Source organism: Malurus melanocephalus, unplaced genomic scaffold, assembly GCF_030028575.1.
Source record: "Malurus melanocephalus ecotype Western Australia unplaced genomic scaffold, MMel_1.1 scaffold_2, whole genome shotgun sequence".
NCBI lineage: Eukaryota > Metazoa > Chordata > Aves > Passeriformes > Maluridae > Malurus > Malurus melanocephalus.
Window position 1 is genome coordinate 5,655,565 of NW_026623234.1, and position 20,158 is coordinate 5,675,722.

At 40.5% G+C, this 20,158-nt stretch overlaps 2 protein-coding genes across 2 annotated transcripts in view; both read left to right on the top strand.

Annotated features, from left to right (window-relative positions):
* Positions 1 to 6: 6 nt before the first annotated feature.
* HAUS2 (HAUS augmin like complex subunit 2) lies at positions 7 to 4,126 on the top strand. Its single transcript, XM_057366053.1, has 6 exons — positions 7 to 330; positions 500 to 592; positions 1,690 to 1,759; positions 2,555 to 2,687; positions 3,345 to 3,453; positions 3,591 to 4,126. The coding sequence occupies exons 1-6, from the start codon at positions 34 to 36 to the stop codon at positions 3,738 to 3,740; spliced, it is 852 nt and encodes a 283-aa protein (XP_057222036.1). The 5' UTR covers positions 7 to 33; the 3' UTR covers positions 3,741 to 4,126.
* A 2,601-nt stretch (positions 4,127 to 6,727) lies between these two features.
* STARD9 (StAR related lipid transfer domain containing 9) overlaps positions 6,728 to 20,158 on the top strand; it is an 89,001-nt gene continuing 75,570 nt past the window's right edge. The window contains exons 1-2 of the mRNA XM_057366172.1: positions 6,728 to 6,827; positions 19,679 to 19,748. Of these exons, the coding sequence (XP_057222155.1) occupies positions 6,781 to 6,827; positions 19,679 to 19,748 (117 nt within the window). The 5' untranslated portion in view covers positions 6,728 to 6,780. The remainder of the gene's footprint in view (positions 6,828 to 19,678; positions 19,749 to 20,158) is intronic.

Sequence of the window (20,158 nt, forward strand, 5' to 3'; positions counted from 1 at the left end):
ACGCGAGTCACCGCCGTTCCAGCCCCGCCCGCCATGGCGGCGCCCAGGCGCTCCCGCCCGCGCCTGTCCCTCCGCGACACCGGCGTGTCGCCCGTGGCGGCCGCCAGCCCCTGCCCCAGCCCCGGGCCCCGCAGGGCGGACGAGCCCGAGCTCGACTCCGACCCCGAGCTCGATGGCGATCCCGAGCTGGAGCTGGAGGGGAGCTCGTGGCTCGGCGTGGACAGCGATGAGGAGCAGGGCGGCGGCGAGCCCTGGCCCTGGGAGCCCGGGCAGCGCTCGGCGGCGGCCGTGCTGCTGGAGCGCTGCCTGGAGACGGGCGCCGTGAGCCAGGTACCGCCCGCGGCTGCCGAACGGCCTGGCGCCTTCTCCGGGAGAACTGTGCTGTACTGCGGGGCGCAGGAGAGCAACAACAGCTTCAAAATGTTAAAAGCCATTAGGGAGAATTTGTTCGGTGCGTTCYTGCTAATGACTGCATTTTTATGTTGTTTTACTTTCAAAGGAGAGCTTGGATTTAACTTCTAGAAGAACACCATGCTTTGCGAAATTCTCAGAGATGGAAGAAATGGTGAACATGGAAGCTGAAATCGATGAGGTACTGCCTTTACCACTGTCAGTGTACACTCAGCACTTCGATATGTGGAGATAGTACAGGGCCCCTGTGAARTAACAGGCTGCTATGTGCCATGCTGTTTCATGTTTGGAGGGTTTTTCTGAAGCTTCAGCTGTTTAACAGCTGACACCTTTTCCCCCCGTGGACTGAGTTGTCACAAAGGAAAGAACAAAGCCACGAGACAAAAGTTGCAGGTATAAATAGACTGACTCATCAGGCTGCACCTTTGACTAAACCATTACCTTAAGTTTTCTGAAGAATAAAGAAGAATTGGTAGTTGACTTCAAGTCACAAAAATAGGTCTCTTTATAGGCAATTTCACTGCTTAGCAAGAGATAATCTCAGTCATTTCCTACTGCCTGAATTGGCTGCTGTCTTGTATTTTATAATGTTGGTTTAGACACTGCATAGACTATTAAACTACTTTGTAAGTGATGTGAGTAGGAGAGACATGGATTTGAAGGGTAGACTATTCAGTGGTTAAGGARTTGGCAGGATGGACACAGCCAGAGAGATACAGTCAATGGCTCTCTGTCCAGGTGGAGGCTGTGAGAAATGGTGTCCCTCAGGGCTCTATCCTGGGATCGGTGCTCTTTAATATCTTTATCCATGACATAGACAGGGAGATAAGCGCACCCTTACCAAATTTGCAGGTGACATGAAGCTGAGAGGAGCACTGGGCACAACAGAAGGACACAATGCCATCCAGAGGGGACTGGGCAAGCTTGAGAAGTGGCTCAACARGATCTAATGTGGAGTCCTGTGCCTGGGTCAGGGCAATCCCAGACATGAGGGCAGACTGGGACATGACCTGGGTCTTTTCCAGCACAAATCTCCCAGTCTTGTTGGTCTTTTAAAACTTTATTTTCCTATTGACCAAAAAAGCTCCATCTAGTAGTAGAAATGCTCCAGAGAGCATGGTGGCGTGTTCTCAAGCCAATGCTTGCTCGCTTTCACACACATTCTGCCCCCTGTGCTGCCACTTTCTCCGTTTCTGCTTCCTCCTCCGCCCCAAGAGAGTCAACAATATCTGGAGAAGTATATTAAAAATGCATTTTCATTTGATGTTATTGTTGTAGATAAAACTGAAAATTGAAATGATGCAGTTGGAGAATGAGACAGCAGACATTACTCATCATTTTTACTTAGGTAAGTGCAGTTGTACCATAGGAAAACCAAGAGCCTTAAATTACYTATCAGCAGATTAAAGTTACATGTGAGTACATGACACTTCTAAGGTTATTGCAGCARTCATCTCTGGATAACTTGTTAGAGGTGGTAGGTGTTTTATTAACATCTGAAACATGTTTCCAAGCTATTTGAACTTGCACTCTCTACTGTCTCAGTAGAAGATCCATGTGTAACTCATTCTCCAAAACAATGTGGGAGGTGTGGTCAGCTCCCCAGRGTCAGTGGAGCATCAGTTCTGAGATCATCAGTAACTGTTGGCCTGCATGTGCTACTCTGCTTCTTTTCCAGAAACTCACTGTATTTCTGTTCCTTCTCTGTCCCCTAAACTTAGTTACATTTTTAATTTAGCACTTCAGGAGCATATCTATTAATTTATTCATAATTTTGCGCTTTTTCCAATATGATTTTATGGGTGCCTAAAAACATTCTAGCTTGCTACTGTTATGCTAGGCTAGTGAAATCTAATGTGATGCTTCAGTGCTATGACTTCATCTCAAAGAGAATTTACTTAAAAACTACAGGTAATGTGGAGCTATTGCCATACCTATCTCTAAAAAGTAGATATTGTGACTTTAAGTGCATGCTGGTACTAAATCATATACGCTGCAACAAGAGCCAGTCTGATTAATRTCTCTTGAATGTAAACTGTCCACTGCAATAGATCAGTGTTTTTATTTCTGTCTTTCTCCAGAAGAAATTTTGATCTTGTTTCAGCAGGACAAGTAGGTTCAACTTTGCAATTTTATTTTATAGGGAAAAAGTGCGAGATTTTGCAAGATTTGAACAGGCACCTGGAGGCCATACTGAAAGAGAAGAGGGCTCTCAGAAAGAGGTTGATAAAACACAGATGTCAAGAGAGCCTGCCTATTGAGGCTACTTTTCACAAGTAGGTACACAGAAAACAATTGTTCTTGTTTGCATGAGTCCTAATTAATTTGAACTAGTAGAAGTAAAACCACCTGCTTTCATTAATTTTTCCACTTACAAAAATAGAAATAAAAAGTCGTAGCAGAACCTCAGCTAAAAGCTAGTCGTTTACTCATTGATAAATTCATAGGTAGGTAGTGGTACATATTTTTATTCATATTTACTCAGGTTATTGGTCTTGTCTTCAGAACAGTACAGAATAAGTTGTGATGTATTGTTTTAAACAAATGTGCTACATGTTGGATTTGTTATGCTTCTCCCAAGCAGGAATTAACTTWAGCCCTGGTTGTCTTCCTTCCACAGTGGCTTGCTTAGAATAAGTGTGAATGATTCCCAGACGTGCATAGTGCATGTTTTAAAACTATAGTCCTTCTTCTTATCGTCTAAAAATCTAGCCAGGTACTGMAGAAGTGGGCTGTTCACTTCTCTAGTTCCTACCCTGCTTGTTGCTAAGAGTCATAAAAGAAGTGTAATGGCAGGAAAATTAATTAGATGGCTATGAACTCACATAAAGCTGGAGAAGGGACCTAAGAAAACCAGGACAATGRAAAGAAGAGCTTCAAAGTATTAAATTCTTGTTGTTTAGCACAACTTCTGACCACATTTTTGGTTTCAGGTGTATAGTAGAGTTGTTGACTGAGGCTGCGACTTTCATTGCGAAGTTTGAAAGCCATTTGCAGTCTGTAAGAAGCATCCCTGAGATACCGAATATGATGAGCAATATGGTGAGTAGTGRAAGAACTGAACCTGCTGTCTTCTCCAGCATGAAGAATGCAATGCTGTTTAGTTGTTTAGGTTACTTTTATGTCCTGGTAGATTGACAGGATGTGTAGATATTAAATGCAACCTTTTTCTGTTTCAGGACACCACTTTGACCAAAACAGAGATGCTCATGTTAGAGTTGGAGGAGCTGACAGAGAAAATACTGAAATGGAAAAAACTGCAAAAGGAAGTGTATTCTAACAATGTATGCAATACTGCTGACTTGGACTTTGGCTTATCTTTAACCTAACAAATAATTTTCTTCAAATAGGATGACTGTTCAAAGAAGCATTTTTTTAAGGTCTTCTGTGWAAACTGCCACAGAGTCAAGGTTTAATCCAACAGAGACTTTGTAGGTAGTTACATTTCTGTTATTAAGTGACAGTTCTCCAACTATTTACTGAAAAAAAGGACGATGAGCAGTAGCTCATAGGAAGACAGGCTACTGAGAAGCCTGTTAAGGAATTCCTTTTTGAAATMGTTGGATAGGAGTCCCTTGGAGTCTGTATCTTCAATGCAAAATTGTTTTGATATTTCTTAAGCACTTGCTATAGTATCTTTATTCATTTTTGTAAGCATCTTGATAAAACACTGTATTTTGTATGTCACTGTAAATCTTTAATAAAAGTAGATTTCAAAAGTTAATTTCTTGYTTTTAATTTTTTATAAAATCCTATAATGAAAATTACAGAGCAAAGTCTTAGGTCCAAGTTTATGCTTCCATAGGAGTTCCAAGAAATTAAATTAATTTTAAATTACAGTTTATTATGACTATGATGTGGTTTTGTGGGAAAGCAGGAAATTGACTTGGTGATATATGGCAGGTCCACTGATTTGCAATGCATGCTTTAATGATAGTGATAAATATATTCTTCAGACACTCTTTTTTGTTGGTTGCCCTGTTTTCAGTGTTCCACTTAGAATAAAACTCTTGTTCCATGAGTAAAATTGACAGTTTATCAAAAGCATTGATTGTTCTAGTTTGTAACACTCATGAAAAGATGGGTTGGTAAAATGTCACTGGCAGAACATCTATAAACCRGGATAATTGGTTTGTCTTAGGAGTATGCCCAGTTTTGTGTTCATAGTACAGAGCAGAGTAAAGTGGTACATATGTTCCTTTCTGCCGTTTTATCACTTTTTATGTGAACATCAAACCTGATTTCTGTTGCTGAAATAGGAGCATTTTGCTTTTTCAGAGTAACCACTAGGTGGCTCAGTACCACATAGTTCACGTTTATCTGATTATTGCMTATAAACTTTAAGCAGATTTAAGGAAGAAATCTTTGGCTCTTTGTTGAGCACACTCTATTATGACTTACTTGTATTTGGCCTATTATATAGCTGAAATTTTCTGAAAATCTTGTTTTATTCTTCGTAACCATTCTGCGGGGTGTGATGACAAGACATCCAGTTTAACAATTCTCTAGTAGATTGTGTAAGCTATAGCTGATGTTCCTTTATACTACTGTTGAGAAACAATTTGAGTTACATCAAGCAGAATGTCACTCGGTAGAATCTAGAATATAAACTGGTGTTTGAGTTCCACAAACATTAATGGGGTCTTTGTGTCAACACTTGCTATACATCATTGCAAGGATTTGAGTCCAAAGTCCCATAGCACTCTTGTTTCAGATGTGGAAATGAAGGCTTTTCACACAATTGCAGAGAAGCTGGCATTTTTACTGAAAATGCTTTGCACGTTCTGGGAAAACAGAATCCAGACTTCTGGGCTTCTTCAGGACAATAGGTGATCACAGGTTGGATTCGATGAGCTGAGTTTTTTCCAGCCTAATTGATTCTGTGATTTTTGTGAATCAACATCTTAAACATCTGTCACAGGCTTAGCCTCTCCCTCTCAGTGTCTTAGAATGACTTGATGATTTAGGCCAGGCAAATTAAAGCTGTTGTAATTTAATAATTTTAGAAGTACAATGAAAACATTCTAGTCAGTTTGTTCGTTGTAACTCTTTGAAATACGTGTTTTTGCCATATCCCAAAGAGTTAAGCRTATTTTCTTCTTTTACTATTGAGTATCTACTATTATGGTGATGTGCCAATTAATTCTTTAGTGTGATTTAAAGGGATAAGTCTATTGAAGTAAATTAATATCTACAGCCTTTGGATATTCATTTTAGCATCTCTGTGGTGAATGAAGTATTGAGTCAGAAGAATTTATCCCATACTTCACTCGGGAAAGCTTTTGAAATGTGGGGATTTTTGCTGAGATTTAACATTTCTGGAGATTTARCATTTAAGGCAAACTCTCATGAGAAGAACTATGCTTCAGGTACAAAAAAGCAGTACAGTTAAAAGTCCATTTAAACAGAAGTTGTTTAAATATAAAAACAATATAGGACTGTAAAACTCTCATATAKGATATTCAGCTATAGCTCAGTTTATCATATTTTGAAATGCAAAAACAGAAGTTCATTTAAAAATGACTAGYAGTATTGGCAAATGGAATTGTCAAAAGCAAAAAAGGAATTGTCTGTTGAGCCTGGCATCTTCGTCATGCCAGTGCTACTTGCTCTTGCATAKACCTGGTAACATCAGTAGCTGACAGCAACTATTCTAAAAGAGATTTTTTKAAAACTTTCTGTGATTTTTGTATTAATCTATGTACAACATTTTTGTTGATGCAACAACTAGATATTGAACTAGATATTGATTTCAATTAAAGTTCTTTGGAAGTTTAAAAATTTTCTTTTAGACTCTTAAGTACAACCTACATGAAGATTGGAGGCTTCCAAAAAGAATTGAAAACACTTGAGACCTTTCCCTGAGAACTAATAAGAAAGGGATACTTGCCTTCCCCAAATTCCTGTAAAATTAATGTGGAGCGCTAAGAGTGCTGGTCCCTAGTGAGCGCATTAAGGGCATCACCTCTCTAATCGGATTGGCGTCATTGAACTCTTGGGTAAAACCCGCGCTGGTTTTRCTGCTGCGAATGAGAATTTGGGGAGCTGTGAAATCGCCGTCTCTTGCTGTGAGGGTGCCGCTGTCCCGGGCAGACCTGTTCGAGGCGGAGAAGCGCCCTTTGGATGCTGGAGAGGCTGCGGCGCGGCTGCTCGGGGCAGCCTTTCCCCGAAACGCCGCCCGGGGAAGTTTCCCTTCCATTCGGTCGGCGGGGCTGCCTGGGCCGGGCTCTCCGTGCCCTGCCCTCCCCTCCGGGGCGGGACGGGCCGGGCCGGGCGGCTCCTCTCYCGCCGCTCCTCCCCATCCCGGCCGCGGGGCGGGATGCGGGGCCGGGATTCGGGCGGCCGCAGCTGCGGGGCGTGAGCCGAGCCATGGCCAACGTCAAGGTGGCCCTGCGGGTCCGGCCTCTGAGCAAAAGGTGCGGCGGGGCGCGGAGGGGGACGGGGGATCCCGGGGGATGATCGGGAACCGCTGGTCCTGTCARCCGGGACGGGATCGCCGCCCGGGGCTGAGGGAGGGACCGCAGGCGCTGGGGAGTTCGGCGGTGCGGCAGCCTCTCGCCGCCTCGCTAAATAAYTCGGGAAGTTTTCTTAGAAAAGTCACCCAGTGGAAGCTGTTAGGTTGACTTCCCTCTTCTTGAGCTCCCCAAAATAGGACAATTGTCATACAGTGTCAAGGACTCTTCCCTTCCCCTTCTGTTGTTGCTGTTTTTTCCAGCGGGAGGCAGAGCCGGATATTCCCATTGTCGCTCAGCTCCGCTCCCTCCCCGGTTTGCTTGGCTCCAATGGAATTCCCAAAAGCTACATGATACGGCTTGACGACAACTCCCCCAAACAAGAAGATGCCGTAGCACAGTGCTCTGGTGTTGTTTATATATGATACGTGCTTAAAACCTTACAGACTTTGGAAATTCGGGGAGGAAAAGAAAGTGAAAAAGCAAGCAGCCCAAATGTCAGCGGCTGGTAGTYTACCCCTCTTGTTAAAGAAATGCTATAGCTCTCCAGACAGGAATGGTTTTRAAAGTGGTACAAGCTCTGAGGGCCAGTCTTTGGTTTGATGCTGCCTTTGTTTTTGGCACGAGTGCCTCGCGTTGTCTTCTGAATGCATGGACTTTTGTGATAAATAACTCTTTCATGCAGTAGAGAAAATGATTCTTGAGGAGTAGCCCRGCCAGAAAACTAGCCTAGTCACTTAGCCGGCAGTATACTAGCATATTTTGGACTCTTTTGTTCTTTTTTTTTTTTTCCTCCACAAAAGACAAAATAAAGTTTTGAATAAAATTTTAAAATCCCACCCAAAACAAGCCTTTAACTTTTAACAGAAAAGGGAAACTTGGAAGCTAAATTTACGTGTTTTCAACATATTTTACCTTTAAGTCAGACCTAACTGATTTTAAAAATCCCCTGTCCATGGTTTTGTTTAAAATCGTGCTTGGAAAATATAGTTGATTCGTTATACAGCTGTGAATGGAACAGATTTTAATAGATACTGTTTAAAAGAGTTACAGCATTGAATTAAGCTAAGATTAACCTTTTATTGCTTGGTGTTACTTTAGTGGTGGATATATTATTTGATTTTTATCATAACCTTCCCTCTCACTAGATCCTGCTTGGTGAGCAATGTTGCACCACATCTGTCTTAATGTTTTTCCTGGGTGTGTTGCTTTGAATAGTGCCTGATAGTGCATATATCATCATAGCATTTAAAAGCACCTATAACTGTCAGATAAGGTGTGATAAACAGGAAAACCTTTGATGTAGCCAGCGTGGGCCAGCTGTTTGGTGAGGAATGTCATTTGGAAAGGAGGGTCCAATCAGTGAGGTGGGCAGCTTCCTGCACATGGAGAAATTAATCTGAAACTGRAAAAGAAGTGTTTGTATGAAGGTGAGAGTGGAAATTCAGGAGGTAATGCAGGGGGAGACTGTAAAATAATTCCATCTTTTCAACTCATGGTGGTGTAACAGATGGGATGGGGGGAGGCAGAGAGCAGTCTTGGTGTTTGGCCCCAAAGGCAATAGACCAATTGTTCCTTCTACTGTGCTGCTGCAGCTGAGGTTAGCAAAAGCATCTCAAGATGGATTTTTATATTTTATAAATGGGAAGAGGAAGTGGTTGTATGTTCTCTGTGAAGGTTCTGACATGAGAACTTGCTTTCTAGCTTTGAACAAATGTAACAACTTAGAGGCAAATACCAAATATATGAAGATTTCAAGTAACCTTGATAGACATCAAGAGGACTAAAACTCTCAGTGGGTTTAAAAGTCTGCTCTCTTCCAGCTTCTTACTTTGTTCCCATACGGCCATCACACAAACCTCTCAGTATCTCTAACAMAACACTCTGCAATTGTCCCAGCAGCTTCCCATGTGGCCACAATTTCTGGGAACTCTTGTGTGTTTTAAAAAGGAAGAATTCCTGCAGTAAAAATTTCAGTTCAACTGGATTGAAGTWCTGTAATATGTGCAATCTCAGTTCCAGCCAAAAATACTAAACCTTTTYTAGAGTCCCAGAAACTGGAAAGCTGCAGACAAAGGTTAGAACTCATGGGTCAGTTGGTTGTTCTAGACTATCATCCAAACTTCCTCATTGCTGCTTTTCATTTAATTTACAATGGCAGATGAGCATTGGTTTTGCATCTTAAAATTTACTGAGTATTCAGACATTAAAAAATGTTAATGCAGGAGTTCTCCAAATCCTTGTTATTTAGCAGAAGGAAAAGACTGGTCTTTTTGTTCTGTATCTGTATGGCATCCATCACAGTGCATTCTTTGACAGAAGACTCCTATGCCCAAATAATCCATGATAGTTATAAAGCAAGCATGGTTACACAAAATGCAGAAGTTTTTCCATTGCCTAAAGTTTAAACAGCCTGTAGCCAGTATCCTTAATAATGCTATCAGTCATTCTTTAAGAGACTAAATGATTTGTTTTATCATCAAAATAGAGTTCTGGGTGTAAATTCACTCAAATATGTTCCCTGGAATAACATTTGAAAGTCTTTAATACAAATTTACTATTCTATACACTAAAAAAGATTTGTTGCTTTGTGGTTATATGAATAGTTGTTCTGTGTAAATACATTTTCCTCTTAGAATGAAATATGGAAGCCTGAATGGGTGCTATAAATTGTCTATAACCAAAGGTAATAATTAGGTATTAAATAGGAGCTGGGAACTGATGAAATCTCTTTATGGTTTCTTTCCGGACATCTTAATGCTTGGYCTATTGGATGTGAGACTCTTGTAAAGGAAGTGTGATGTTGTTTTTGGCTGTCAGTCAGAAGCTGTTGATGGAAACACTTTGAATGCTAGCATGTAACTATGTGAACTAGGAATGTCRTTCCTCTTTCTTTTTTGATTGCTTTGTGGAGGATGCCAACACTGCAGTCTGCAGTGGTGCTGTGATAGGAGACCTCACCCTCCTGACCTGGAAATGGTGTGACTGGCTGAGAAAGCATTCAAGCATTTCAGGACGATGTCCAGGGCTCTCCTTGTGCCTGGGTAACTCTCTTAATGAAGAGTCTCATGCATTTTTGTAGGATTCTCTTAGCATGCACCGGTGACTRGAAGACATAGCATTCCTTTATGAATTGAGGATTGAGACCTGGGTAAAATTATTCACACCACACTAGTTTAGTTAAATTGTAAAGTTAAAGTGTTGGTAATTAAAAACTTGGCATTAGGGCATCCAAGTTGCCTTGTGATGCTTTTTGAAATTTTTAAGTACTTTTTATGCAGGACTGAGCGAAACATTCTGCTGTTGAAAATGTCATCTCCACTTTTCAGCTGCTTCTGTGGCCTGGAAAAGGAGAGAGTTCTTATTTCCTGGTGTCTTTAATAACTCACAAATGAACTTTGCCATCCTCTATAAAGCTCACAGACATGTCATCTGAAGGAGCTGCTAAACAGATTAATTGATCCAAAAGCTGTCCTTTGCCTTTTTTCTGCTTTGCATTGTTTCTGAGCTGTAACCTGAAGCCTCCTGACCTTGTCCTCCACACTCTGGCAAAAGGAAGCATCAAAGAAATGTCTGGACAGTCCCAGGTGGCAGAGCTGAACCACACTTCCAGCAGTGCAGGTGTTTACTACCACAGTCTGAGCTGCAATTATTGTTTTTCTCATTACTGCTGCTCTGTATCACATATTCCTCTAATTGCCTTCCTGGAATGCACCAGCTAATGAGGCTTGAGGATAGGATGGGAAGCAGGAGTCAAGTTTGCGGTCGTAAGAGCTCAGGTGAGCTAGCCCATGTGTGGGAGAGATTTGTAGGGAAAGTTTCTCACTCAGAGTTTCTAGAAAATGGCTTTGTGTGCAAAGCTAATCTGAGCAGTGTGCTGAGCACAGCTTCCCTGAGTAGCTGAGAAAGGAGCTGAGATAGTGCAGCATGATATGAATGTTTAAAATCTATTTCTATTCAAAAGCAAATCTATGTGGAAAAATGAAGTCATTCAAGTAATGATGTCAAGTCATTCTTTCAAGTCATTCTAGTAATGACGCAAGGTAAATCACTATCAGTTTTTACTTTGCTAACTAGTGTCTGCTGTGCTCTCCTTTGTTCTTTGTAATCACATTATAGTAAACAAAAGAAGGATTATTTTGCAAGGAAGGTTTATTGCTGATTTRTAGACTGTGCTATTAGCCATCCTACATTATGATGTGTAACCACAAGAATTTAAATACAGCAATGTGGTCTCCTACTGACAAGAGTGATAACTTGTAGTAAAYTTTGTAGAAAACATTCTTTGACTCTTAGGCATAACAGATGTTATATGCTTTATCAAAATAAAATTCAAGCAACAGCAGATTASAGCTTGTGGTTGTTGTTCTTACATATTTCTGTGTATATATTCCTTGAGACTTAGGTGCAGTTGCCCTCTCACACAGAGAGAAATGGCAGAATTTTATCTATTTTTGTCTGCTGTGGTGGTTGAGTGAGTGYTGTCCCTCTGTGTCCCTCTGTTATACAGCAGTCCTTCCTTCAAGAGGTATTTGAACTCTGTCTCAACAGCTGTGGGTTTTTGGATTGGTACCTGATGGTGGGAAAGAGCTGTCTCTGAACTCTGAGAGTCTTTTGCTGTATGAAAAACTGTATGAACTGCCTTACTTATGCATTGCTCATTATTTCAAGTTTCTTTTCCACAGCAGAGCTAGGATTTTTAAAAKAAAATTTGCTTTTTAATTTTGTTTTATAAAGAAAGTCCCTCTCCAAACAAATGTGTTTTAACATCAGGGTATCCTGTTAAGATTATRTTGATGTCTTTTATGTAAAATTAGTTATTTTCTTTTGCTTAGTCTATTATTTAAAGTTTCATGGAAACTATCATTGAGGTGGCTGCTCTTTTCTCTTAGCATCTGTACTTGGCATTAGCAGRTGGTTTTCATAAGCCACATCTGTGACTTTATAAGGGTACTGCCTCAGCAGCTTTTCCCAGATGTATTTTTCTTGCAGTTGCATGAACCAAGTTTTCTAAGTTTGGTAAGGGACAGACTTTCTAAATTCTTAAAAGAGAAGAGCTCTGCATCACCCTGAGATAAKCTCAGCTGATTAGAGCATGGTGCTGATAACTCCAGGGTTGTAGGTTTGATCCCCACGTGGACCATTCGCTTATGAGTTGGTCTCAAGGACCCTTGTGGATCTCTTCCAACTCGGAATAWTCTGTGATGTACTGWGTGACCACCACTGCCCATTCTGTGGAAGATGAAACTTCTGCTGATGTGCCTGTACTCAATTAAGCCAGGAGCACAAAGTGCTGGCTACTGATGATTTAATTCCCAGAGTAAGAGGCTGTCTCCTATCTTGTTGCCCATGCAAAAACAGTTGCAACAACATCCTAATACACCAAAAGCAAAACCAGCTTTTGGAAGCTTTCTATTTTCTCCTAATACTTTGCATTTTCTTGGAACACATTTYCTCTCAAGTCCTAAGACTACTTTGTGTGTGTGGAATGTTTTGGAGAAGGGATCAGACTTTTGCCAAGAAAAAGGAGGCACAGTGGCATTGAATAACCTGGTTGGAGCCATGTCCTTGCTGGGTGGTTTCATTCTCTAAGAGGGCATACTCTACCTGAGAGAAGTCGTAGTATTTAAGGTGATGTGACTTCATGTACAGAGATGGCATCTCCCCTGGGAGTGATACAGTCCTTGGATGCTGAGTTTTGTGCAGTACATAATGAGACATCACCACTGTGCACAGAGAATTTATGAGAGTTTTGGGTGGGATTTCCAGAGTTTCCTTTTCTTTAATCCTTTATGTGAACTTTAGAAAGCAGTGCACTAATAAAATTTTACTGCCACTCTCCTATCTGTAGCATATATTTAAAAGAAAATAAGCTTTTCCCCTCTTTTGTAAAATTTAAGGATCTATTATAGTAGCTGCCTTTAATAATAAAAATAATAAAATGAAAAAGGTACCAAAGCAAGAAGGGTGAGACAGCTCATCACAGTGTTCAGTGTCACRGCCATTTATTTAACTATGATCCCAGTTTGAAGTTCTGTTCAGGAGGAACAAAAATGGGCTTCTGAATCCAAATTCTGGTTTGCATGGAAAACATGGCATTTATACAGAATTCCTTTGATGCAAAAGTCTGAATTATACTATGTCATTGCTCAACAAACATCTGTGGAATCAGGGTGGATGAAACAGCACTGACTGGACTGTAGCTTTGTTTTAAATCCTCCTTATTTCATGCTTCTTTAAATGCTGGTGGCATGACAGATGAAAAAGACTTTTTACTCTCTTCCCTCCTCTCCTCCAGGCCTCTGCATGAAAGGAAAGCAGCATTATTCCACAAAAAATCAAAGTACTGCTGTGTTGTCAGGAGTATTTCTGCCTTGAAATTATCAAGGAAGATGCCTCATATTTATATCTGCACCAAATATTCATAGTTTTATTGTTATATAGTATTTGTAAAGGARAATGAGGGAAACACACAAGAATAATGGTAATCACTAGGAGTGATAATTTTTGACTTTCAGATTKTGTTAGGCATTATGGGAGCCAGTAAAAGCTCCATGCAGGTGGGAGTAACTTCAAAAAATTACTTGAGCAGCATGTCTAATATAGCAGCATGCTGTCTTGGTGAACTCTGTGTACTTGGCTTCAATAGAGAGTTCAAAAGTATTTATAAACATCTGTTCTGAATTTGGTTAGGAGGATTGCTGACTGGGTGTGCACTCCCATATGCAAGACACAATGAAACAATTTGGACTTTAAAGAAAAATATCCAAAATRGTATTGAGTAATGAGAATAATGAGAAACACTGAAAATTATTCTTAGATAAAGTTAATTGATTATTGATAMTTTTTTTTTTTACATGTAAAAAAAWCCTGCACTGGCCAAAGTGAAGATGTTCATACTATTAGCACCTCGATTTTGACAGGTTACAGCAGCAGGTTTAAGGACACACATTATGCTGGTTGTGGAGGGATGCTGTGTTTGGGRAAGTTGTGGTTGTAGGTACCTTAACTTGTCAGTAGAGTTCAAGCCAAGGCTTGCACTGAAAGCCAAGGCTGCCCAAAAACAGGAGTCAGAGACTATTCCATGTACTGTTAATGGAAAAGATAAATCTGACTAACTGAAGCTTTCCCCAYAAAATCTTTAGGCTTCATGACCAAGAAATTACTTGGGGTAGATTTGCTTCAGGATCATGCACAAGGTGCTGGCATGGTGGTTGCATAGGTGTGTCATTAGCTGGCACAAAGGTACAAGTGATAAATGTCTGCCTTACTTACAGGCAGTCATGCCCTGGGAAATGGGAGTCCAAGAGACAGTGGGAGTGACTGCTGGCATACATCCTGCCACAGAAGGCTGCTTTTTTTTCTGGAAGAGCCTCTGCAAGAAGGGAGGGATTGATATTCTTGCCATATTGCTTTTAAGGGGCTATGTTCCAGTATAGGTTGAGATTGGGTTTGGGGTTAACTTGGGTGGTGTGATTTGGTGGGAAAGTATAAGTACTTGCAATGATTACACCACAGGGCTATTTTCAAAGTTTGTATGAGTAGACATACTCAATTCTTAAAAAAAATTATTTAAGAATTTTCTTGAGTTGCAGATATTGGCTTTGGTATGTTTGATTGCTTTGGTGAGTACTTTGTGTTTGTAGTAGCTGTTTTGTTGCATGACATGTCTACTGCTAATGACCACAGTATTTTTGCTTTATCACATGTACATGTTCCTAAAACAAACAGGCGACTTTTAAAAAGTCAGCTCCTTTGTTCTCCAAGTGCCTGACTGTTATTTGAGAGCGTGGAGGAGAAGTGGGGCAAATTTTAGAACRTATAAAAGAAACAACTTCCCCCTTTCTTTCCATCCACTGCTTCCTCCCCTCTGCATCCTCCTTTCACTTCTGGTCTCTGTCTCTGAACCCATCTCACAGAGATCCAGCAAGCTGTGGAAGTGTCCCTGTCTGGGATCTCGACCCTCCCATAATTCTTTCCCACTGCTTCATTCTTGCAGTGTCTTTGTCCCTGTGGAGCTGCTTTAACGTTACGTGTTGGCTGCAGAAATTGCTTTTCATAGCAACAGCAAATGGTGTGAGATTTCCTTTGGGCTGCCCATATTTTCTGGACTGCTGTAGCAGCTTTGTTTGTATCAGGTCTTTTTTTGTGGCTCCCCATTACAGCCTTGCCACTGCATTCTGTACTTTTGTCACTGTTCCGTTGCTGGGTTTGCATTTCTCTAAAGCTTTCTGTGACCGAGAAGACCCAGGYCTTTCCTGGGACAAGCGCCCTTAAGTGGTCTTTTTACAGCTTTATCTTTGTACAGGTAACTTGTTTTCATGGAAAGTAATTGAGGAGAGGCATTTCGCAAACATAGCATGCATTTTTCAAGAAATGGGGAAGAAGAGAGAATGGAAACGAAATGTTAGGACCACAGCAACTTCTGAGCAGCAGAAGTCAAATGTGTTACTAGAGAAGTGCACTTTGAAGTTGATTTTATCAGTATAAAGAATACAGTTTTCATAGCTGTGGAGCACTGCACCAGTTCCTAAGGATGATGGATTGCTTCATCATTCCAATGCAAACTGTTGCCCACATGTGTAAGACTGTGCTGATGAACACAGCTTTTGCTCAGAGAGCTTTTGTAGTGTTTGCAATCTGGAGTTAAAGTCAAAATATCTAGAGCAGCTGTGGATCTGTTTTGCCTCCTGGGCTTYAGAAAGGAAACTGTGCTTTCTTTCCCAAAGTTCCCTGGTTTGGACCTAAATGAAGCACAATATAAACGTGTGTTTACCAGGAGCTCAGTCTGCAGAGGTGTGGACTGAAGGCTGTGAGTTTCATGCAGCTACAGGYTGCTTTGTTGATGCTCGGTGGTCTCTGGCTGTCCACTGCAGCAGCAGGGAGGGCTCTCCATTCCCACCACCACGTGTTCCTGCCTTTTCTCTTGCTTTGGCTCAGCAGCTCGGGTGACCGCTGTGCTCAGTGCTCTGGAAGGGCTTGCAAGTCCTGTGACAGACACCTTGAATATTTATTTTGGTGTGGGGGGTGGTTTTCCCTGATCACAGCTGGTCTGAGTCATTTCATGGGCGTGTGATTGCTAGAAAGTAGAAACACATGTGGGAGGTTGGAGCAGCAAGGAGAAATTGCCTGTTTCAGAARCAGACCGTAATTAAGAATATAAAACCAGGGCAAAGGGAGATTTTAGTTCTGTCTCTGCTGATGGCTTTCGTGTTCTGTAAGACTCAAAAAAAGGTACTTGATTGCTGCATACAACTTTTAGTCTGCACAGTGTGGAMTCTTTGATACCCTGTGGTAAAAGGTGGCCATTTCATTTTGTGTTGTTTGTATTTTACTGTGTGTATGTTTATTTTAATGTAAGTAGATATGTAAATACAAGTATAGAAATTTTTATATGCAGAAAATTTTTCTCTCTCTAAGATTTTATGTTTAGAATTTCTTCTTTATCTTTAATCTTTACTAACAACTGTAGTCTGTGAGAGCATCAGTCTGTAAGAACCCACAGTGTAAAGTCCCTCGTTCATAGGGGACTATATATATATACATATATATATATATATACATATACACATATACATATATATATATATATATATATATATATAACACGTGTGGACTGAAGTCTGTGAATTTCATGCAAGTGTTACAGCTCGGGTTGAGAACACTGTTTGTTGTTGAGGTTGCCTTACTTCTGTAATTAGAATACCCTGGCATTTAAAATGATTAAAAGCTTTTCCAGATTTCGACCATTTGAGTACAAATGTTCTATTCATGAATGCCTGTTTCTGATTAGGTTTCTTAACATTATTTTTAAGCTTCACCCGGAACAGTTCAGCTGCTAGAGGAGATAAGGTYGTGGGGAAATTATGGTTTAAATTATATATAAGCTACTTAGGGGGACTTTTTATTTGAATTCCTCGATTGATTTTAAAATCTGAAATCTGATTTAATTCCCATCTGAATCTACCCATTTCTGCCCAAGTTCTAAACAACTAAAACTCTTTAACATGCTTGGTGAAGACTTGTGATAACACAGCAGGTAAAAATTTTAAGGGATCTGTTTTCTCTCAGCTTGTATGCTCTAGTGTTGACCAAATCATGTTTGCATCATCCCCTTAAGTAAAAAAAAACTCATTATCTGAGAATTGCTTTAGTAAGTTGAGCTCAGTGTTTTCCAAGTCACGATTGAAGCCCAGGAATGGACCTGAGAACACGGTCTTCTCTCTGATTTATTCTCGATAATAACATAATAAGCTGTTTGCTGACCTCAGCAGGCGCCCAGGAAGAAACACTGGTTTAGTTGTGGAGGGTACAAGTAAACTTGGGTTAGACACTGGAAGAACTGACAAAAAGAGCAGGATTATGAATCTTTGGAGCAGAGACATCAGCCTGGGACTAGCTACAATGCAGCAGGAGGGACATGAGATGTGSAGAGCTGTTGAAGAGGGCCCTGGGCAAGATGGACATGATGTCAGTGAGAGCACACAGCAGATGTCCATAGGGAATGACGTGTGGACATTGGAGGAGGAGGATAGGAACTCAGTGGACTATTTAGGCTGGTAAGACTGGAGGGTTAAGGATSCTCATGGGGTTGGGAAGTGGGATAGGTCCAAGATCATACTTGGGCAGTGAAGGAAAGAGAATGTCTAAGTGACGCAAGCTCTTTCCTAAAGGATCCCTTTGGTTTTGCCTGTCTTCTGATGTTCTTAAAATGTTGTGAAGTTCTGTCAAAATGTCCCATTTCCTCTTAAATCAGATCTGCTGTACAGGGTAATTGTCAGCTTTTTCATTAGCTCACTTAGCAGAGATTTGTCCATGGCTATGAAAGTCCCCTAAGTAACTTCCACTGGAAAACATTTTCTTGTCAAAAACCCTACGAAGTGACACAGGTACAGGTTAAATGCATCAGCTGCACATTTCTACCTTAGGTACTCGCWGCCTGTGTCCTTAGACATTGTTCCTTGTTCGTTTGTTCTTTAGGGAGCCTCTGTTCAGTACTCAGCTGCACATAATGCAACATTTGGTGCCCAGCTGTACGTTCTGTGTTTCCATTTCTCTTGGGAGCTGACTTGGGGCTTGGGTGACTGATGTGTTGAACAGCTGAACAATCACAGCTTAACTAAAATCTCTGGGAGCTGYGCTTATATTTTGTGTGTGAAGTGTCATGTATGAATACATACTACAGGAAATACCAAGTTCAATCTGTCTCGAGGSTGCCTCAAAAATCAGTATTGTGAAGCAAGAGGCTTTAGGTAAAGGATTATTTCTATTTGCAGAATGGGAACAGCTATGCTCAGTAATGTGCTTAAAATCTCTTTATGCTTGGAAAGCTCAAATGCTGCGGTGATTGTCTTTGTGAAAGCATAAAGTGTCCTAAGGCATGGTTTTGAGTGTTGTTTTGGTACAGAAAGCATGGGGCAAAAACAGAACAGGAGAGACCCCAAAGGCAGGGCATGTTGTGCTTTGTGCCACCTGGAAATWAGAGCCATCAGTGAAGCAGATTGTAATCAGTGGGGGACTAAATAGTTCTGCAGGCATGTGAAGGAATCTGTTAAAGACCTAGGACCATAAATGAGCAGTTCTCGGCTGGGTTTGAGTTTTCTAAGTCTTGTTGTATCTTACCTAGTTTTTAATTGACCTCATGATACTGATACAGTTGATTATCAGGAGATACAAACATCTGATATCAAATGACAGTGCATCTTCACCTTATTTTTTAAGTGTGACAAAATTGTTTTTATTTCTAAATCAATTTCTTACAAAAGCATTAGTCTTCATCAAAACTACCAGAAAGTTGCATTTTACAGGATTTGTCAGTATCAGAGCTCAAAGCAAAATGTAGAAGAAATATAAAGTGTCTTTGCCTTGTTCTTAGTTTCTCTATACTGAAGTTGGAGAAATAGGACATTGATCTCTTCTTCCTCAGTTCTATCCTAGTATGTGTAAAAACATTCATGATAATTATTGAGAGGGATGAATAAGAGAATCCTTATCTTCAGGTAGCTATCATGCTGTCAGTTCAGAAATAAAGTGAATTTGGTTTGGGTGGTTTATTTGGAGGGGTTTTTTTGTTGGCGTTTTTGTTGTTGTTTTTGGAGGGGTTTTTTTGGTTTTGTTTTGTTGGGGTTTTTTTGCTTCATCCACATCCTTTTTAATTCTTTTCTAATATGATTGTGGATTGGGATGTACTCTTCAGTAGCCAGTCACAGCTACTTCCAATGAGAACTTTGGATGGTATATATGAGAGCATGGTCCTTTGCACTTGAGGGACAATCCTGCCCATTTACATTTCAGGAGGTTTTTTTTTGTTTGTTGTTTGTTTGGCGCTCTTTTCTTCCCCCCTAAAGAGTACTTTTTTGAGGACCATTTGGGTTAAATGTGAAAATCAGATGGTGTGATCTGACAACTCTTGTGGCTCACAAGTCTGCGATATGGATCCCTACACCACAAAGTACAGCCAGTCCATCAGTGTGCCACAATTACTTCTGTGTAAAATTAATTTAAAGCAACACCTTTTAAATATAAATAAAATCCTGACAAATTATTTAGGAAAAACACTTTGAAACTCTTTAATCACCACAGTCTTGGGGYTTTTTTAACCCCTTGCCCCTGAGGTACCAGAATGCAGATCTTGCAAAGGCTATTTAATGTCACAGAGTCCTATAAGCAGAAGTATCTGTATTCTGGTATCTGTATTATAGCTCTGATTTCCAGTTTGCTAAAGTAAACATAAATTTCTGAAGTTTAGAAATTTGACATGTACYTTTCTKTTTCTTAATATTTTAAATGGATTTTTAAATGTGTTCTGTTTCCAGAGAGAGAGCAGAAGGYGGAAGAGTGATTGTAGAAGTTGATGACAAAGTGGCAAAAGTCAGAAATATAAAGGTATGCTTTGTTTTGTTTTCCCTTTCCCATATAAGGATCCTGATAYTTTTCTCTGTTTGGATGTTGGATCATTCTAATGAAAATATTAAAGGAGAAGTTTAAACTGGCACAGCCATAGAATTACTGCAGCAAAATTGTGGGGAAAGATTGTTTTGGTTTGGGGTTAGTTCATGGGTTTTGGAGGGGTGAGAAGGGACATAGCAGGAAGTTGTCTTTATATTTTTGTCAAAGCTTCTGCAATCCTGTTGCATGCCATCATTCAAAACCTTTAGTAAATTGTTTAGGATTTTTGTATATTTTACTGTTACTAACATCTGGATACTTTCTTTCCCTGTATCTCTTCTCCTTTCATATTTGCAAATGCTTTTTTTTTTTGGTCAGCTTCAGAGTGACTTGGTCTTTCTGTCTTT